General features: G+C 46.9%; 1 protein-coding gene across 1 annotated transcript in view; it reads left to right on the top strand.

Annotated features, from left to right (window-relative positions):
* Positions 1 to 15,894, top strand: part of PLXNA2 (plexin A2) — a 315,878-nt gene extending 299,984 nt beyond the window's left edge. Inside the window, exons 28-32 of the mRNA XM_029572653.1 lie at positions 994 to 1,184; positions 7,751 to 7,920; positions 10,315 to 10,527; positions 11,348 to 11,498; positions 14,787 to 15,894. Coding sequence (XP_029428513.1) covers positions 994 to 1,184; positions 7,751 to 7,920; positions 10,315 to 10,527; positions 11,348 to 11,498; positions 14,787 to 14,882 — 821 coding nt within the window. The 3' untranslated portion in view covers positions 14,883 to 15,894. The remainder of the gene's footprint in view (positions 1 to 993; positions 1,185 to 7,750; positions 7,921 to 10,314; positions 10,528 to 11,347; positions 11,499 to 14,786) is intronic.
* The last annotated feature ends 870 nt before the right edge of the window (positions 15,895 to 16,764 follow it).

Here is a 16,764-nt window from a genome sequence, read left to right as displayed (position 1 = left end):
TTGTCCCCCTCCTGATTTCATCATGAAAAGTGCAGAGAGAGGAATGTTTTCAAGGTGACTGTAAGAGAGGTAAAAGATTTTCCTATGACTGCTGAGGGTCTACAATGCTGTTTTCTGAATAGTAGAAGTAGCTCCCAGAGTTAAAAAGCCAGGATGGTTCTAGCCTGTCTCTTGCTGACCCAGAACTATCCAGCTTCCACCTAAACATGACAGCATTCCCGGCAGTGGATATGAATGTAAATCAGATCCTGCTCCCTTTTTATTTTCCTGTACCTGGGGTATTTTGGTGCCACAATGGATGTGTTTTGAAAGTGAAAGGCTGCTATCAGCATTGCTAATGGTAGCACTACTATTGCTGCTAATGTGGAGCAAATGTGCATATCGGCCATATTTATACTCTTCATCTACACATGCCAGAGCCTTGGAATGAAAACAGGAATGCAGCAGCAATGTTATTCTGAAACAAAGAATTTCCTGATTCTTTATATTTTACTTATAATTGCATTTGCTCCAATGTTCAGATCCATTTAGATGTTAATCAGTGATGGAGCAGACTAGCTTCTGTGATGGTACTGCATTTGGCAGATGTACACTTTTTTCAGAATGATGATTTCACTATAGTCAGTGTTGTAGTGCCCTCCAAACCACACCCAACAACCTCCTAGCCATAAATTCACACAAAGTAGAATGCTTTATTAGGGCTCTGTGCCTTTTACAATGAACAAGGGAACGTGGGTTAAACCACTTTTGTGTATGAGAAGTACTCAACCACCAAGAATTGGATCTGCTTCTCTCTGCCTGGAGCGGCGCTGTCGTGTGCAGAGGCTGACTGTGCGGCATTATAGGTTGGGTACACTGTTGAGATTTCTACATTTTCACCCTGGAATTGAGATGTTCAAACCAGCAATAGAAAGAGCATTGAACACCCCCTAATCCTTACACGCACAGGTTTAATTTTAGGTGCCTTTTATTCCCCACCCTTTTCACCTGCAGATTCCACATTTCGGTACACGGGGAGTCCCGACAGCCTACGATCCAGGGCACCCATGATCACTCCCGATTTAGAGAGTGGTGTCAAGGTCTGGCACTTAGTAAAGAACCATGATCACGGCGACCAAAAGGAGGGAGACCGGGGCAGCAAGATGGTATCTGAGATCTACTTAACCAGGCTGCTTGCTACAAAGGTAACCGCTGGTGACGTGATGTATGTATGCTTTATGGCTAGTTGAAGTGCAGACGTTTAGCTGATGGTTGAAAGCTGCTAGCAGCAGACGTACTTTACCTGGAAACGCAATATGCGAGCAGCAACTCGTTCACAAGCCTTAAAATTTCCACTAATTTTCCAACTGGGCTTTGTTTTTTCGCAAGTCTACTCCAAATATCTGCAATGGAATGGCCTTCAGGAAAGCCTACAGCCACAGTGCCATGCGTTCATTCAGACCAGATCATGATCCTTCATGGTGGTCCATCATGAATTGCCCCACTTCAGTGCAACCAAAATGCTACATAATTAGAGCTTCTGAGTTTACATGTTTATAAATTGTAAATTTAAGGGGGGGGGGGGGGGGGGGAGAAGAGGGTGTTCAGTTAATTTAGGGATTTGGGGAATACCAAAAATCAGTGTGTTTGGGATGCAGGTACTATTGTTGGGCACCTTTTCTGGTTGAATCAAATACATATATTTGGGCAGCTGAGGAGTCATTAGCATGGAAAAAACACAAAAACAAAGCAGAGGAACTAAGGTAGGCATAGGAGGGGTGAGATTACTAGGGGAAGTGGTGACTTTCTGGTATTTATCTAATAAAAACCTATTTTACTTTAAAAAGAATTTTTTTTTGTATCAGGGTTTACCAGTTAAAACCTAAAATCAGAAGCCCTATGCATAATATGTTAAACTCATAGTCAAGCATGGCGGAAATTGTAGCTCTTACTGCAGTTGCTTGGATTTCATGTGCACAAGCAGAGGGCGTTATTCAGCAGTAGGGAGTCCAGCTAGCTTACACCAAATATTCAGCAGCATCTCTGTGCCACTTAATAGACCCAACTTTAACCGGTCAACTTGCAGTCCTGAAGTTACCTGGTTAACTTAGCTGGAGAATGCTAAATATCAGCATTCATGCGGCTAAGTTAGCTGGATAGCTGACTCCGTCCAGGAGTGCCCCGACTCATCCAGCTAAGTTCTGGGCGGTGAGCACAGCTGGATACTGAAAGTGTCATTTGTCCGGCTAAATCAGTTGGGCAAATGGTGCTGGAATGGACCTAGTAAGGTTCTTGTGCCATGACTCTGAAGCAGAGTTAAAGAAAATTTTCTACCATAAATTGAGGAATTTCCTAGGGTGGAGCAGATGCACTCAGGACCAATGGGCATAGTGTGCTCCTGATAGCAGTTGGAGATGGAGTCCGATTTCAATCTGAAGTCAGCACTACATATACCCGTGCACGAGGCTCTGTTCCTCAGTTTTTTCCGTCTCCACAGCAGTTCGGGACTTCACACACGCTTGCACAGCGTTAGAAAACCAAACTCCAAATTCAAAGAAGAAAGAAAGAGAATCTTTCCTACAGACGAGCCCCGCTCTCCTGCGGTGATACCTAAGGGTCCCTCCCCCAGTCGAAAATTCCTGAGGTGATTTCTGAGATCCCTCACAGGTAAGCCTCGGTCCTGGCGTGGACTTAGCCCTCGGTGAAGGGAGCGGCTGAAAGGCAGCGGGTGCAAGACCGAGCGCGGCGGTGAAGGTATTCCCCTCTCCCCCCGGCAGCTGGAGACCACCCTGCAAGAGACCGGGAAGCGCAGAGACAAGGTAAGGTAGAAAACGTTTCTCTAAGTCTCTGGTCTCCGAGGCTCAGATAACCAAACAGATCGTCCCTCCGGCGTCTGTCTAATCGGGTTGAGCAGCCCCGTCTGGGCTAGACCCCGACCTGGCTCGAGGATCCTCCCACGTGGAGACCCTCTGGGGGGGGCAGCGCTATCTTGCCTGCGTGATCGCTGACGCCATTTCCCCCCCATAGTCGCCGCTTATCCGCACAACTGAGCCATGCACACAGCAGCGAGCTGGGCGCATAAAATACTTGTGCGCACATATGCGCCGCGCACAAAAGGTGCCGAGCGCACAACTAGGCCTGTGCGCACAGCCACGCGTGCATCTTCTGTTCCTAGACGCACAACGTAGGCGCACCTGGAATGCATAACCAGGCCTCCCAGCACGCGCATCTGTACAGGATACAAGCGCAAATCATGGCACCGCTGTCCAAGACAGCTAAAGGCCCAGTCCTCTACCCGGCATGCCACCTGAGAGTGGCACAGCCAGAGGAGACCTCCGCCCTGTGCCTGTTGTGCGAAGAAGCTCGGGGGGAGCCGAGACAAGGTCCCCCTCAGCCTGTAGAGGACTTCAGATCTACCAGCGAGACTACCCTGGACCTCTCTATTCCCGTCTCTGCCCTCCCACAGTGGGGGCCCTCGGGGAACGCCGCCGGACCCAATGCGGTCCCAGGCAACTTCACCTAGGCGGGATTCTTCGCAGAACTACAATCCTACATCTACGCACAGACAGGACCACCAGCGGCACCACCACAACCCCCGCCAGTGGCCCAGAACCTCCCAGGGCCCTCCCGGCCTCTACCAGATGAGCCGCCCCTGGACAAATACCTCCCCTTAGGGGACACAGATGATTCAGAGGAGAAACCAGAACCCCTGGAAGAAGGGGAGCTCCCTCCAGGAATGGAACCGCATCGCACCATGACGCGCTTCTTCCCAAAAGACGAATTATCAGATCTCGTAGCCATGAGTCTGAAGGCATTGGCCATCCCGGACACATGCAACACAGCAGAGTCCAAGGCGAGCCCCTTCCTGGCTGGGCTCCGCCAAACCTCACTCCATTTCCCTACGCTACAGGCCGTACAATAACTGATCGACCTGGAATGGGACACCCCAGAGGCCACCTTCAAGGGGGGGGTCGAGCCCCAAAGGCTCTCTACCCCTTGGACTCCACGACGAAGGAACTCCTGAGGTTTCCTAAGGTCGACGCCTTGGTCTGCGCCACCACAAAGCACACCATCACACCAGTTGAGGGTGGAGCTTCCCTCAAGGATGCCAATGATAGACGGCAGGAATCAATCCTCAAGCAGTCTTACGATGTATCAGCTATGACCCTACAGATCACTGCTTGCTGCACCGTAGTATCACACGCCTGCCTGGCGATGGCCAGGGATGCAACTACGCCAATCGAGGCCCAGCAATATCATTTCTCACAGTTGCGATCTCAGACCTGGTGCATACCTCAGCCAGAAGCCTCTTGTCCATAGTGGCAGCCAGAAGACAGCTCTGGCTCCGAAGCTGGTCAGCCAACACGTCCTCTAAGACTAGGTTCACGAGAATGCCCTTTAGAGGATCACTCCTCTTCGGAAGCGACCTGGACAAACTAGTCAACAAATGGGGCGAGTCCCCAGTACCCCATCTACCGGAGGACAGGAGCAAGAGGAACCAATGCCTCTCTCCACGGGCACCCAAGGGCAGAGGATCCCAGCATTATAGACCATACAAAAACACTTACAAAGCCCTCCGCCCTGCCGGCAAGGGGCAGTCCTTTCGGAACAGCACAACAAAAGAGGAGCCGGTTCAGGATCAGGCCCCAGCTGCAACACGCAATGAGAATCAGCAGAGCCATCTACAGGAAGACATCTTAGGGGGCAGGCTTGCCCTTTTCTACCAAAGATGGGTCGAGATCACGTCGGACAATTGGGTCCTATCGATCATCCGAGAGGGATACTACCTGGACTTCCACAGCATCCCTCCGGACAAGTTTGTGATTTCTCCATGCCACAACCCCTCCAAGAGGAAGGCAGTGGAAACCACACTATCAAAACTACTTGCCCTAAAGGCAATTAACACCGGAGCCTCCGCACCAACAAAATTTGGGGCACAATTCCATCTACTTCATTGTGCCCAAGAAAGAGGGAACATTCCGGCCCATACTGGACCTCAAGACCTTCAATCGCTACCTGAAGGTACCCCACTTCTGCAAGGAAACCCTGCATGCGGTCAGAAGGGTGGTACAACTGGGAGAATACCTGACCTCCCTGGATCTGTCAGAAGCCTACCTCCACATACAGATCCATCGCATCCACCAGCATTTCCTACGCTTCGCGATATTGGGCCATCACTACCAGTTCCAAGCCCTACCGTTCGGGCTGGCTATGGCTCCCCGAACGTTCACCAAGATCATGGTGGTAGTAGCGGCAGCACTGAGAAAAGAGGGAATCCTCGTGCATCCATACCTGGACGATTGGCTGATCAGAGCGAAATTGTCAGAGGAAAGCCAGCAAGCAACCACCAGAGTTAAGGAACTACTGCAGAACCTCGGGTGGGTCGTCAACACACCCAAGAGCCACCTGCAGCCCTCCCAATGCCTGGAATACCTGGGATTCCGGTTCGACACCAAAGGGAGCAAAGTCACCCTTCCCCCCTACAAGGAGAAGGAGACTGATGGAACAACTACATTGTTGAATTCCACTCTCCCCACGGCATGGGACTATCTCCAAGTCCTTGGACTCATGGCATCAACCATAGAAGTCGTCCCGTGGGCAAGGGCCCACATGCGGCCCCTACAACATTCCCTACTGTCTCGATGGAACCCAATGTCTCAAAACTACTCCGCCCCCTCCGGCTACCGGCGAAGGTTCGGAGCCAACTACGATGGTGGCTACAAGAAGACCACCTGAGCGAGGGAACAAACCTATCCCCACCGGAATGGACCTTGCTCACCACAGACGCAAGCCTGTAGGGATGGGAAGCCCACTGCCAGGAGCTAACTGCTCAAGGGCAATGGGACGAAGAAGAGTCGGCATGGAACATAAACAGACTGGAAGCCCGAGCAGTCAGACTAGCCTGCCTACGGTTCAGCCACAGACTCCGGGGAAATCAGTCAGTCATGTCTGACAACTCCACAACAGTGGCCTACATCAACCGCCAGGGGAGAACCAGGAGCCAGCAGGTGTCCCTGGAAATAGAACCCCTAATGACGTGGGCAGAATCAAACATACAAGGGATATCAGCTGCCCACATCGCGAGAAAAGACAACGTCACTGCAGACTACTTCAGCAGAGAGAGTCTGGATCCAGGGGAATGGACACTGTCTACAACAGCCTTCCAGCAGATAGTAAACCACTGGGGAACACCAGCCATGGATCTTCTGGCAACCGGGTCCAACACCCGGGTTCCCAAGTTCTTCAGCCGAAGATGGGAACCGCTGTCCCAGAGAATAGACGCTCTCATCCAGACCTGGCCTCAGGAGGACCTACCGTACACCTTCCCTCCATGGCCACTACTAGACGGAATCATCTGCAAGATAGAACACCACAGAGGGCTGGTACTTCTATTGGCCCCGGACTGGCCAGGAAGGCCGAGGTATGCGGACATGCGAAGACTTCTGGCGGGAAACCCTCTACGCCTACCTCCACACAGGGATCTACTCCACCAAGGACCGATCCTCCACGAAGACCCAACGAGATTCTCGCTTACGGTCTGGCCATTGAGAGATCTCGCCTGAAAAAGAGTGGATGCTCAGGACCAGTGATAGACACACTGCTCCGAGCGCGCAAGTTCTCCACCTCCTTAACATATATACGAGTATGGAGAATATTCGAAGCCTGGTGCGAGGACCGCGACATCCTTCCATGGACAGTCAAAATCCCCATGATCCTGGAATTTCTGCAGGACGGCGTTAACAAAGGGTTGTCTCTCAACTCCATCAAGATACAACTGGCCGCCCTGGCCAGCTTCAGACCCAGGGTGGACGGCAGCAGCCTAGCGGCCCACCCAGACATCTCCCACTTCTTAAAAGGGGTCAAGCACATTCGACCACCTCAAAAGTGGCCGATACCCTTATAGAATCTCAATCTAGTGTTAGACTTCCTAGCGGGAGCCTCGTTCAGAACAACTCGCGGTCTATCCCTACGGCTCCTGACCTGGAAGACGGCATTCCTCGTGGCAATCTGCTCAGCCCGTCGAATCTCTGAACTTCAAGCACTATCATGCTGGGAGCCGTTCCTCAGATTCATGCCGGGAGCCATACAGCTGCGCACTATACCCTCCTTCAGGCCAAAAGTGGTTTCTCACTTCCATCTAAAGATTCTAAACCAAACCATCTTGCTGCCATCTCCAGACGAGCATAAGGACTCGGAAGACTCACGCCTCCTTCGCCACCTGAACGTCGGCAGACTTCTAGTCCGATACCTGGAAAGATCGGACCTTGTACGAAAGCAGCAGGAAGAAGCAAGGGGAATCAAGTTAACCAAATTAATCAAAATTATCCAAAGACACATATATCCATAATTGCTTTTCGAGGAGAAAACTGAGGAGCAGAGCCTCGTGCACGGGTATATGTAGTGCTGACGTCAGATTGAAATCTGACTCCATCTCCAACTGCTATCAAGAGCACACTATACCCATTGGTCCTGAGTCCATCTGTCTACACTAAGGAAAATGAAATTATCAGGTAAGTAATTTCTCCAATGTTTTTTTTCCCCAGCTGGGCTAATCTTTCATACCACATAAGGAAATTGCAATGGTCCTAAGAGAGTTCCTGCCTAGCACATTGTACACAGCTCTCTCCTCCCACCTCTGGAATTGGGCCTGGCTCCTGAGGATACCATACGGCAGCCCCTTCTGCTGTGACTATCTAGTTCAAGGATTCCTGATTTGAAGAGGGTTTTTTTTATATTTTTAAAAATATCTCATGCTTGTCTTCTCCTCTAGGGTACGCTGCAAAAGTTTGTCGATGACTTGTTTGAGACGCTGTTCAGCACTGTGCACAGAGGTAGTGCACTGCCGCTCGCCATCAAGTACATGTTTGATTTCCTAGATGAGCAGGCAGATAAACACACCATCCATGATACAGATGTGAGGCACACCTGGAAAAGCAACTGGTAAGAAGCTTGTTTGGGTATTTCTGGTGTTACAGTTCAGTGTGCACTAGAATTTTAGAAACATCGGTGCAAAGGTTATTTCACAGATTATGCAAAGTCGTGTATGTGATGATGCAGTGTTATTTTAATGTGTCCTACAACTTTAAAGTCGAAGTGACAAACTGGTGCAACTGAATGACTACTTCAAATGCAGTGCACGCATGAGCTGTGGTATGTTCAAGTTTCCAGAAGACTGCAAACCTACCTGGAATGCTAGGTGCTGTCACAGGAAAGGGGAGGTGAATACAAACAGAAGTTTAGTTAACAAGATGTTTGTGCCCAGATTTTTCTGGCATGCCCAGGCTGTCGTTTGGAAGTGCAGAAGGAGTAACCGCAGCTCGCTCCGTGCAGTCAACAAAAAGCAGTGCTTTTGCATTTGGACTCTCAAAACAATAGGAACCATTAAATCTTTGTGTATGCTGTTATTTGAGGATTAGAACCCCGCAGGCTGCAAGCATAACTCACATCGGTTAGAAAAGTACATGTTCCTTGCCATTTGAAAAGGGTTTTGTTTTGTTTTTTTAATAACCGCCACGGTTTCAAGAACAGGATCCCCTGCAATGCTTCATCCACGGGTGAAAGGAGGGAAGTAGGAAGGTGGGGAAACACAAAAGAAAGCAGAAAACTTTCTGCTAAAAAGCTTTTATAAGAAGAAGTCATTAGTAAAGGGAAAGAAATATGTTTGAATAATGAATGAAATTATAGCTTTTAAAAGCTTTAAAAATATAGCAAGAAATGACTGTGAAGCACATCTGTTTCTACAGCAATCACCCACTGTCACAGCTCCTGACTGCCATCCCAACATTTCTGTCCACGTCCTTATTTAAACTGCTGCAGATGAAGCACGGGAGAGGATTAAGCAGCTGCTGTTGAGAAGTGAGGCACCGGATTTTGGGGGTTTTTTATTTTTAAGATTGTGTCTCTGCTTTACGGCTATTCTGTGCTTCCCTCAGTGGAGTGCTGCATGCTAGTGCATGCACACACACCCCTGCCCCCAAGAGCCAGAGAAGACTGGCTGGAAACTTGTTTCAACACTTTGCCATAGTGGTGTTAACATAATCTCCCCTGCCCCCGCACCCCCCAAGCTTAATGATGTACCTTATATACTCTACTTCTGTTACCCCATTTCCACCCCCGTTATTGAATTTGTGAAAAGGTTTTGTGATGTAAGTAAAGACTGCATGGCAATGGATGGGGCCAACAGGTCCTAAATATCCTGACGCCTTCTGTTGCATCATCAAATGGCAACCGCACCGCATTACTTTAGTAACATAAAATATTGCTAGAAAAAGATGAATTCATCCATCCAGTCTAAGAATATATCCCAGCTGCCAGCCACAGCAGCAGCCCATAGGATGTTGCTTGTTATCCATGTCAGTTCTCAGCTTTCTCACTGGTACTCTATGGTCCTGTAGAACATTCAAATTCCCATCTATCCAACAAGCAGCCCCCTCAGTGGTTTACCACCAAGTAATAATTTAATCTAAACAGCTACTACAATTAGTGAAGCTGTTGCACAAAAATCCAGCCACCCAGGTCCTTGTGGCTTTGATGGATGGTACCTGGCCACCAACCACCTACCAGCACCAACCCAATTGGTTTCTTGGGCGTTGTGACTGCTGGTACCAGACTAACTCCCCCTCCCTCCTCCATGGCCTGCAGTAGTATTAGGTTGTGCATCTGTTATCTAATCCTTTTTCTCCATATCGCCTCGCCCCCCTTGCTTCTGTTCTTGAGGGAGCAAAGGGTGGATTATTTGCAATATTGCAACTGTGTATCATGACCCCCAGCCTTTTGGTGAAATATGGGATATAAATGTGAGCCATGCTTGAGAAAGGTAACTGGTTAGAGGCCCGCTTGGATATCAGGTGAGCTACCAGCAAGGGACAGCTGAGGTGATAAATTAGTGTGTGTTAATCAGGTTAGTACGCCGCGTTACCTCATTATTGTAAGCAGTTTACATAAAGAACATTGCTAGTTCCACGGCCTTAGACTTTTAGAAGCAATGGGGCGAATATCTTTTTGCTGGTAGTACAAAATCATGCACGTATGATAAAATATTATTTCAATGTGCCTTTCATCTGCAAAGCTGAAGTGACAAATTGATGCACAGCTACCCAAGCACGAAATGACGACTTCCATAGCCGTGCACACTCCAGTGTGGTGTGTTCAAGTTTGCAGGGAGGCACTTTCTGCTTCGCAGTGCTGAAAGCATGCCAGCTCTCATGATATTCAGTACGAACGCCTATGGGAGAGCTGGACTTGGACCAAGCTTGGCAATTTCCATCCTATCGTCCGTTTTCTGATCATTGTAGAACTTACACTGGCTTTTTTTCTCTCTCTCTTTTCTCGCAGCCTTCCTCTCCGGTTCTGGGTGAATGTCATCAAAAACCCTCAGTTTGTCTTTGATATCCACAAAGGCAGCATCACAGATGCCTGTTTGTCCGTGGTGGCCCAGACCTTCATGGATTCGTGCTCCACCTCAGAGCACCGGCTGGGGAAGGACTCACCCTCCAACAAGCTGCTGTATGCCAAGGACATTCCCAGTTACAAGAACTGGGTGGAGCGGTCAGTGCCAGAGCTTTCAAGCTACCCGCCCCCATGCAGAGAGCAAGCTAGAGTTCAATGCATTTAAAATTTAAAAGCTGTCGACCCACATGACCAAATTAGCTTGGGCACAGATTGTATCTCAATCACGGATTCATAGTTACTGAACTGTACTCCTGGGGGAGGGGGGCAGAGCAGAGGATAGCACCCGCTCCTCCAGCAGGCCTGTAGCAATAATCACTGTGCAGCCAGCACCAGGTGCTTTATCTTGATTATAAAGGGCATTACCAGGGGGCAAGGCGATATTAACCCAGCCGCAGCCTGGATTACACAATAACCAGAGAGCGTGTGCAGCTCAGAGCAACCAGGGGAAAAGGCTGCTTTCTAGTGGGTCGCTGCTGTTCTTTCCTGACAAGCAGAGGAAAGAATAAGGAAAAAAAAATATTTTCAATGTAGTTTCCTTTGTGGAGATTGCATGTGGCTACTTAGTCACAGGATGCAGGCTATCTGGTGCTTAGTAAAAACAAGACAAGCACTTAGTGCCAATGTCTGTGTTTTTGGAACAGCATTGCTGTGCTGGGGCTCTGACTACACCTGATCTTAGTGTCGCTTATGCTCTGGCGTTACGCAGTACTCAGGACTGGGCGTAGGTGCTGTCGGTGCATTAAAACACGCTTCAGCTTGAAGTGATAGATACGGTTTGCCCCCTCCCCACAGCGATGGCAGTAAACCTCAGAACCCATTAAACAGCTCTCACTCAGCTACACAGCAGTTGGGCAGGGGGCAGGGGTCGCCCTTCAGCCCAGCATCACTCATTCAGCAGCGCATCCTTGATTTGCAGGTATTACGCAGACATCGCAAAGCTGCCAGCAATCAGTGACCAGGACATGAATGCCTACCTCGCCGAGCAGTCACGCATGCATGCAGTGGAGTTCAACATGCTGAGCGCACTCAATGAGATCTACTCCTACGTTAGCAAATACAGTGAGGAGGTAAGGGCAGCCCGCTTACTCCAGAGACATTGAGAAACCTGCCCGCCCCTTAGCAAGTCCTCCACCAGAGAGGCCATGCCAGGCTGAGGGCCAGGTCTCCTCTGTGTATTTAAACAGTGCAGAATGCAGCTCTCACCAAAACCAAGGTACCATGGTCTCCTACACTATAACCCCAAGGAGACCTCACAGGCAGTGCAAAGGCTCCTAGGAGAAACAATATGGCAACACACACTTTCAGATAGCTTACACTTAGATATGTGCTACTTTCTCTCACACCTCTCCACCAATCCATGAGCAGTGGGAATTTTTATGAATGGTGAAGCCTGTGAAGTAGAATGATGCACCTGAGAGAGCATCCATCATTGCAGGAAGAGGAAGCAGCCACGTAGGTAGGCCCAAAACATCTGTCTTCAGAAAAATATTTATTATTTTCATATTATCTTATGCTCGGGTTTAGGGCCATACAGATAGCTCTCAGGCATCTGCCTACACTGCTGTGCTGGTTCAGTTAAAAAATACCCAAAATATAGATTAGTTAAAAGAAAAAAGCTGTAAGTTTAGGGGCAGGAATGATACCTTTGAGGCTAGGGAATATTTGAAGAGAGAAGCTTTTGGAATTGCTAAGGTCCTTATGTTAGCACTATATGAATGATAACCTCTACCCACCTTGTTTTTAGTAAATTTTATTTTTCAGTGGGCAAACCTGGGACATGTTCAGAAAACACAAATCATTTCCTGACGATGGTTCTACAATTATTTGGGCAAAACACTGAAGTCAGATTTCAGCAGGGCTGCAAGGGGGAGTTTAGTAAGGTAAATTTCATGGGACTTACCTGGGTATATCTACTGCTAAACACCTAGACAAGTTTCTCCGGCTAATAATATCAGTGCTACCCGGGAAACTTAAGCTCCATCACCCAGCCTTCATCTTTATACCAGCTGGCTGGGCTGGAAATTTGAATCTCTGGGTTTGTCCAGGTAAATAACCCCTTTAAATATACCTCTGTATATCTGTTTTGTTAAGCTCTCACCTATAATTGTAGGGGATGTAGCAGGATGATTCACAAGGCCAATAATATATATCCTTGAAAAGAGCAAAAAATCAATAATTGTCCAAAAATTGCTCCGACTCGATGTGCTGACCAACCATAAAATAATGAGTCAATACTCAAAACAATGTGGCTACATGAACAATAGCACCAAAAGTAATTTTTTGGAATTTTGGATATGAAGACTTCATGGTCGAAGCAGTGCAGGCTTCTATGCTGGATAAACCATCCCGAAAAGATGACCCTTGACAAGCTTTGAATCAGCGTGTGGTGTTTGGAAAGGACTTGCATGATGTGTCCCTGATGAAGATATTGCTTCGATACGCGGCCAGTGTCAAGACAGTTTATCCATAATATCAGCCTGCACTGCTTCGACCATGAAGTCTCTGTATATAAAATTCCAAAAAATTACTTTTGGTGCTGTCATTGGTGGATCACAGTGTTTGTGTTGAGACTCATAATAGGTTTACTGCAGCAGCTTGGTGGTGTATAAACCAATGAGTTATTACTGAGTCACATATTTCCTCATTATTTGAGTATTGACTCATCATTTTATGGTTGGTGAGTCGTATCTATAGCCTGAGTGATTTTTTTGGGCAGGGCACTTTGTGCCATTAAGCTAGGGAGAGTAGCAAAGCATAAGACATGACCTCTCACAGGCTGTCAAGATTGGATGCCCAACAGCTGGGAGATCTCCTTGGCATGCAAAAAGTGGTGGTAAGGGCAAGGCAAGCTGAGAGCTACTGCCCAGGCCAAATGGTCTTTTCCTGTCAACATCTTAATCTACGTTGCCACCATAAAGCTGAGGCACTGTGTCGGACCTTGTTTATATTGTTTCCTTTGGTAGCCTCTTTTTTTCCTCCATGGTTTATATTTGCACTCAGGGATAGGAAAGATTACATTCTGCATCCACATCGCTTCTGCGAAAGGTCTGGGTGGAACCAGAGCTAGCTCCAAACCTTCCTGACTTCTATACAACTTGTTCCCACGAAACAACAGGGGGAAAAAATTCCACAGTTAAAGATGTAGTCAAAGTTAATAGTACAGCTGGGTTTGAAAAAGGTTTGGTCAAGTTTCTGGAAGCAGGTGCATTCGTACTTATTAGCTACGTAGGTACTGAGAGTGCCACTCCTGCATTTGGGAATGAGCAGTAATCTTCCAGCTGCTTCAAAACATCATGGATCGCCCACTGTTGGAAACAGGATGGACCTTGGTCTCACCCAGCATTGCCCCTTTATAAGATGTGCCATCTTCACTGTCCACCATCTTCCCAAATAAGTCTCCGAGAACTAAACACCCACCAGGCAGCAGAGTTTATTTTAATGGATCTAATACTATAAACCTAATCTTCCCCATTTGTTCCACCCTCTTAATTTTGAACGTAAATAGAACAAATTTTGCAATTACTTCTGTAAAAAGCATGCACTTTTAAGCAATTTAATTGCATGTATCTGTTCCGTGGTACAGCACAAACAGCCATTTTCTGATTATAGTCCAGAATTGCATAACTTTGGAGGTAAATGAGACATGAATAAAAATGCTGTCACAGATCTCCTGTTCAAAGGACAACCGTAAATAATTTGTCATCTCTCTGGTAATGGGAATAGCAAATGGTGCGCAAAAAAAAGATATTTTTCTAGAATTGATAAACTGGAGAATCTGAATCATAAATTTCACTTTTTCTGCAGCGTTCCAGCATCCATATTGGTTCTGGAGAAAGCTATGATGCCTTTCTTTAAATCAGCGTAAGGATGACCTAGATGAGTTTTGGGATGGAGAATGCCACAGCTGCCAAAGCTTGATCCTCGCGCTGAGCCAATCAAAGGCATCACAGCATGCAAACAATCTAAAATTCTGAGTTTGAGAGGATTTATAAGCAGTTAGGAAAGCATTGTGGTGTTGTACATGGTATGTAAGCAAATCTGTCTCATGCATATTTATTATAGATATCCTGGGAACAAGACTGTTAAATGTGCCTCCAGGACAGGGATGAGAACTGCTCTGTGCTTAACCCTGTACTTTATTGAATCCTGACTTTTTTTTTTTTTGTCTTCCATGCTTTCTATGAAGAAATATTCCCTGATAGTACTCCCAAGTCCATCCATTTCAACCTCTTGCCACGACCCCCTTATGTTACTTCCTTTCTACTGTCAGAATAATTTGAGACCTATTGTACCGAGCTGACACTTACTTGGCTTGCATTGCTCTGTATCTCTGATGATGTGTTTCCTTCATACAGATCATCGGAGCTCTGGAGCAGGATGAGCAGGCGTGCCGGCAGCGCCTGGCTTACAAAGTAGAACAGCTGATCGGTGCTATGAGCATGGAGAGCTGAAGACAGCTGCATTTTTTGGAGCTCCAGGAAATGGAACAGCAAAAGTCTTGCAAGGACTCTGCAGAAGAGAAGAAGCTGTGTGCTAGAGCTGATAATGCACTGAAGGGGAACGTACAAATCACCAAAACATTTTGTTGGATCTTTCCTCTAAGCTGCAGATTCCTGCCGAATGGAACAGAGTCAGTCATTCTGCACACACTACGAAAGGAATCAGAAAACCCAGATTTGGTTCCAGAGCTGCTGCTTTGCATGGACATGGTTTGGTGTATAGTGAGACATGCTGCAAATTTAATTTAAAAAGGTTTTTTTTGTACACCGATCATACTGGAAAAACAGAATTAACTGAATTAGTATTTTTTTTAAACCCATGTGCTATGTGTTAGCCTTGGCTTGGCCACAGTGCAGACAGTACTCTGCAACAAAAACTGGGCCAGTTTGAGGGATGTGGAGATCTCTGTACTTGGAGCAATGTTAAAATTTAAAATAACTGAACATAAGTTTGCACCTTGCCCACCAGTGAGGATGGCACCAACTGAAGGCATCGCTGTCCCTGCTTTTCTATTAAGGGGCTACAAGGAGGCTGCTTGAAAACTACTGCATATTTTATTTTAATATGTGGCTCATCACTGCCTGAAAAGAAGAAAGGGGCATGGCCGCCCCTTGTCCCTGGAACCTCTTGTTTTGGGTTTTTATTTGTTTTTCTTTTGCCCAGGAGAGCTCTGTAAAGATTTGGGGGCGAGTCCCCTCTCCCCCAACACAACTGCAAAGGCACTGGTGCTCATAAGAATGAAATCCCCCATGGCCTAAAGGAAGAGACGTTTTCCATTCTGTAAACAACCTCCAGCACCTAGCTCTGATTTTCAGAATGGACAGTGAGAAATTCCAGCTTTACATATGTACATACATATATATATATATTTATATGGACCTGATGCTTTTTTAAAAAAAAAAAAAAATCCCGTTCCCATGCCCACTAAGCTACTGGTCAGCCTTGGTGTTTGGGGGAGATGGATAGGATGTATTTGAAGTGCTCCTTCCCTTTTTAATCAATGCTCTTTTCCTACCTTTATTTTTTATTTTTTTAAGGGGGTGGGAAGGACTGGAAGGTCAAAATTTACAATATTGTTTGTGCTTATAGTCCCTCAGAAATAACTGCAGAATGAAACTGGTTAGATTTGATGTGCGCTAAATGGAAACTGATGCACTGTGGGTAATACTGAAGCCATTCAAGGGAGGCAGAAATATTTATCCAGCTCTGTGTGACAAGGTTATGGTAGGCCTTTGTTTTCCTGCTTGGGTTTTTATTTTGCTCTGCTCCAGCCACAATGTGATTTCTTGCAGTAATTCTGGCAGTTTGTAGCACATGGTACTTGAATGAACAGGTGTAGTGAGGACCATCTATTTATTGACATTAAAAAAAAAATGGTGTACGGAAGGGAAGAAGGCCTAGTCCAGTGGTGTGTGAAATGATGTAAAGTCTATTAATATGGACAGAAAATGCAAATGTTAGCTGGACAGAGCTCCCTGCCCTTGTGTTCTGGTCTTGCGCACTATTTTCTTATGAGGTTGCTCAGGCTGCCCTGATCATGACAGAATATCCTTCTTGAGTACTAATCCTTGTGGAGACCAAACCTTTAGCTCCCTTAACAATACTGGGATCTGAAGGAAGACTGCTGTAAATATCTCTCTCTGGGGTACCATTTGTATTTGTTCAAATGTAAACTTTTTCTCCTCACGCCACTGCTGTGAAAGGGTCAGGATCATTATTAGTAATGCTTATAGGCCAGACAAAGTCCCTTCAGTCAAATGATACTGACCTGCCTGGGTTGTGTTGTTGGATTTTTATTTTATTTTTTATTTTTTTAACTGCTATATATTTTTT

Source organism: Rhinatrema bivittatum, chromosome 12, assembly GCF_901001135.1.
Source record: "Rhinatrema bivittatum chromosome 12, aRhiBiv1.1, whole genome shotgun sequence".
Taxonomy (NCBI): domain Eukaryota; kingdom Metazoa; phylum Chordata; class Amphibia; order Gymnophiona; family Rhinatrematidae; genus Rhinatrema; species Rhinatrema bivittatum.
The sequence above is the reverse complement of the archived record's forward strand: the minus strand, read 5'-3'. Positions and strand labels throughout refer to the sequence as shown.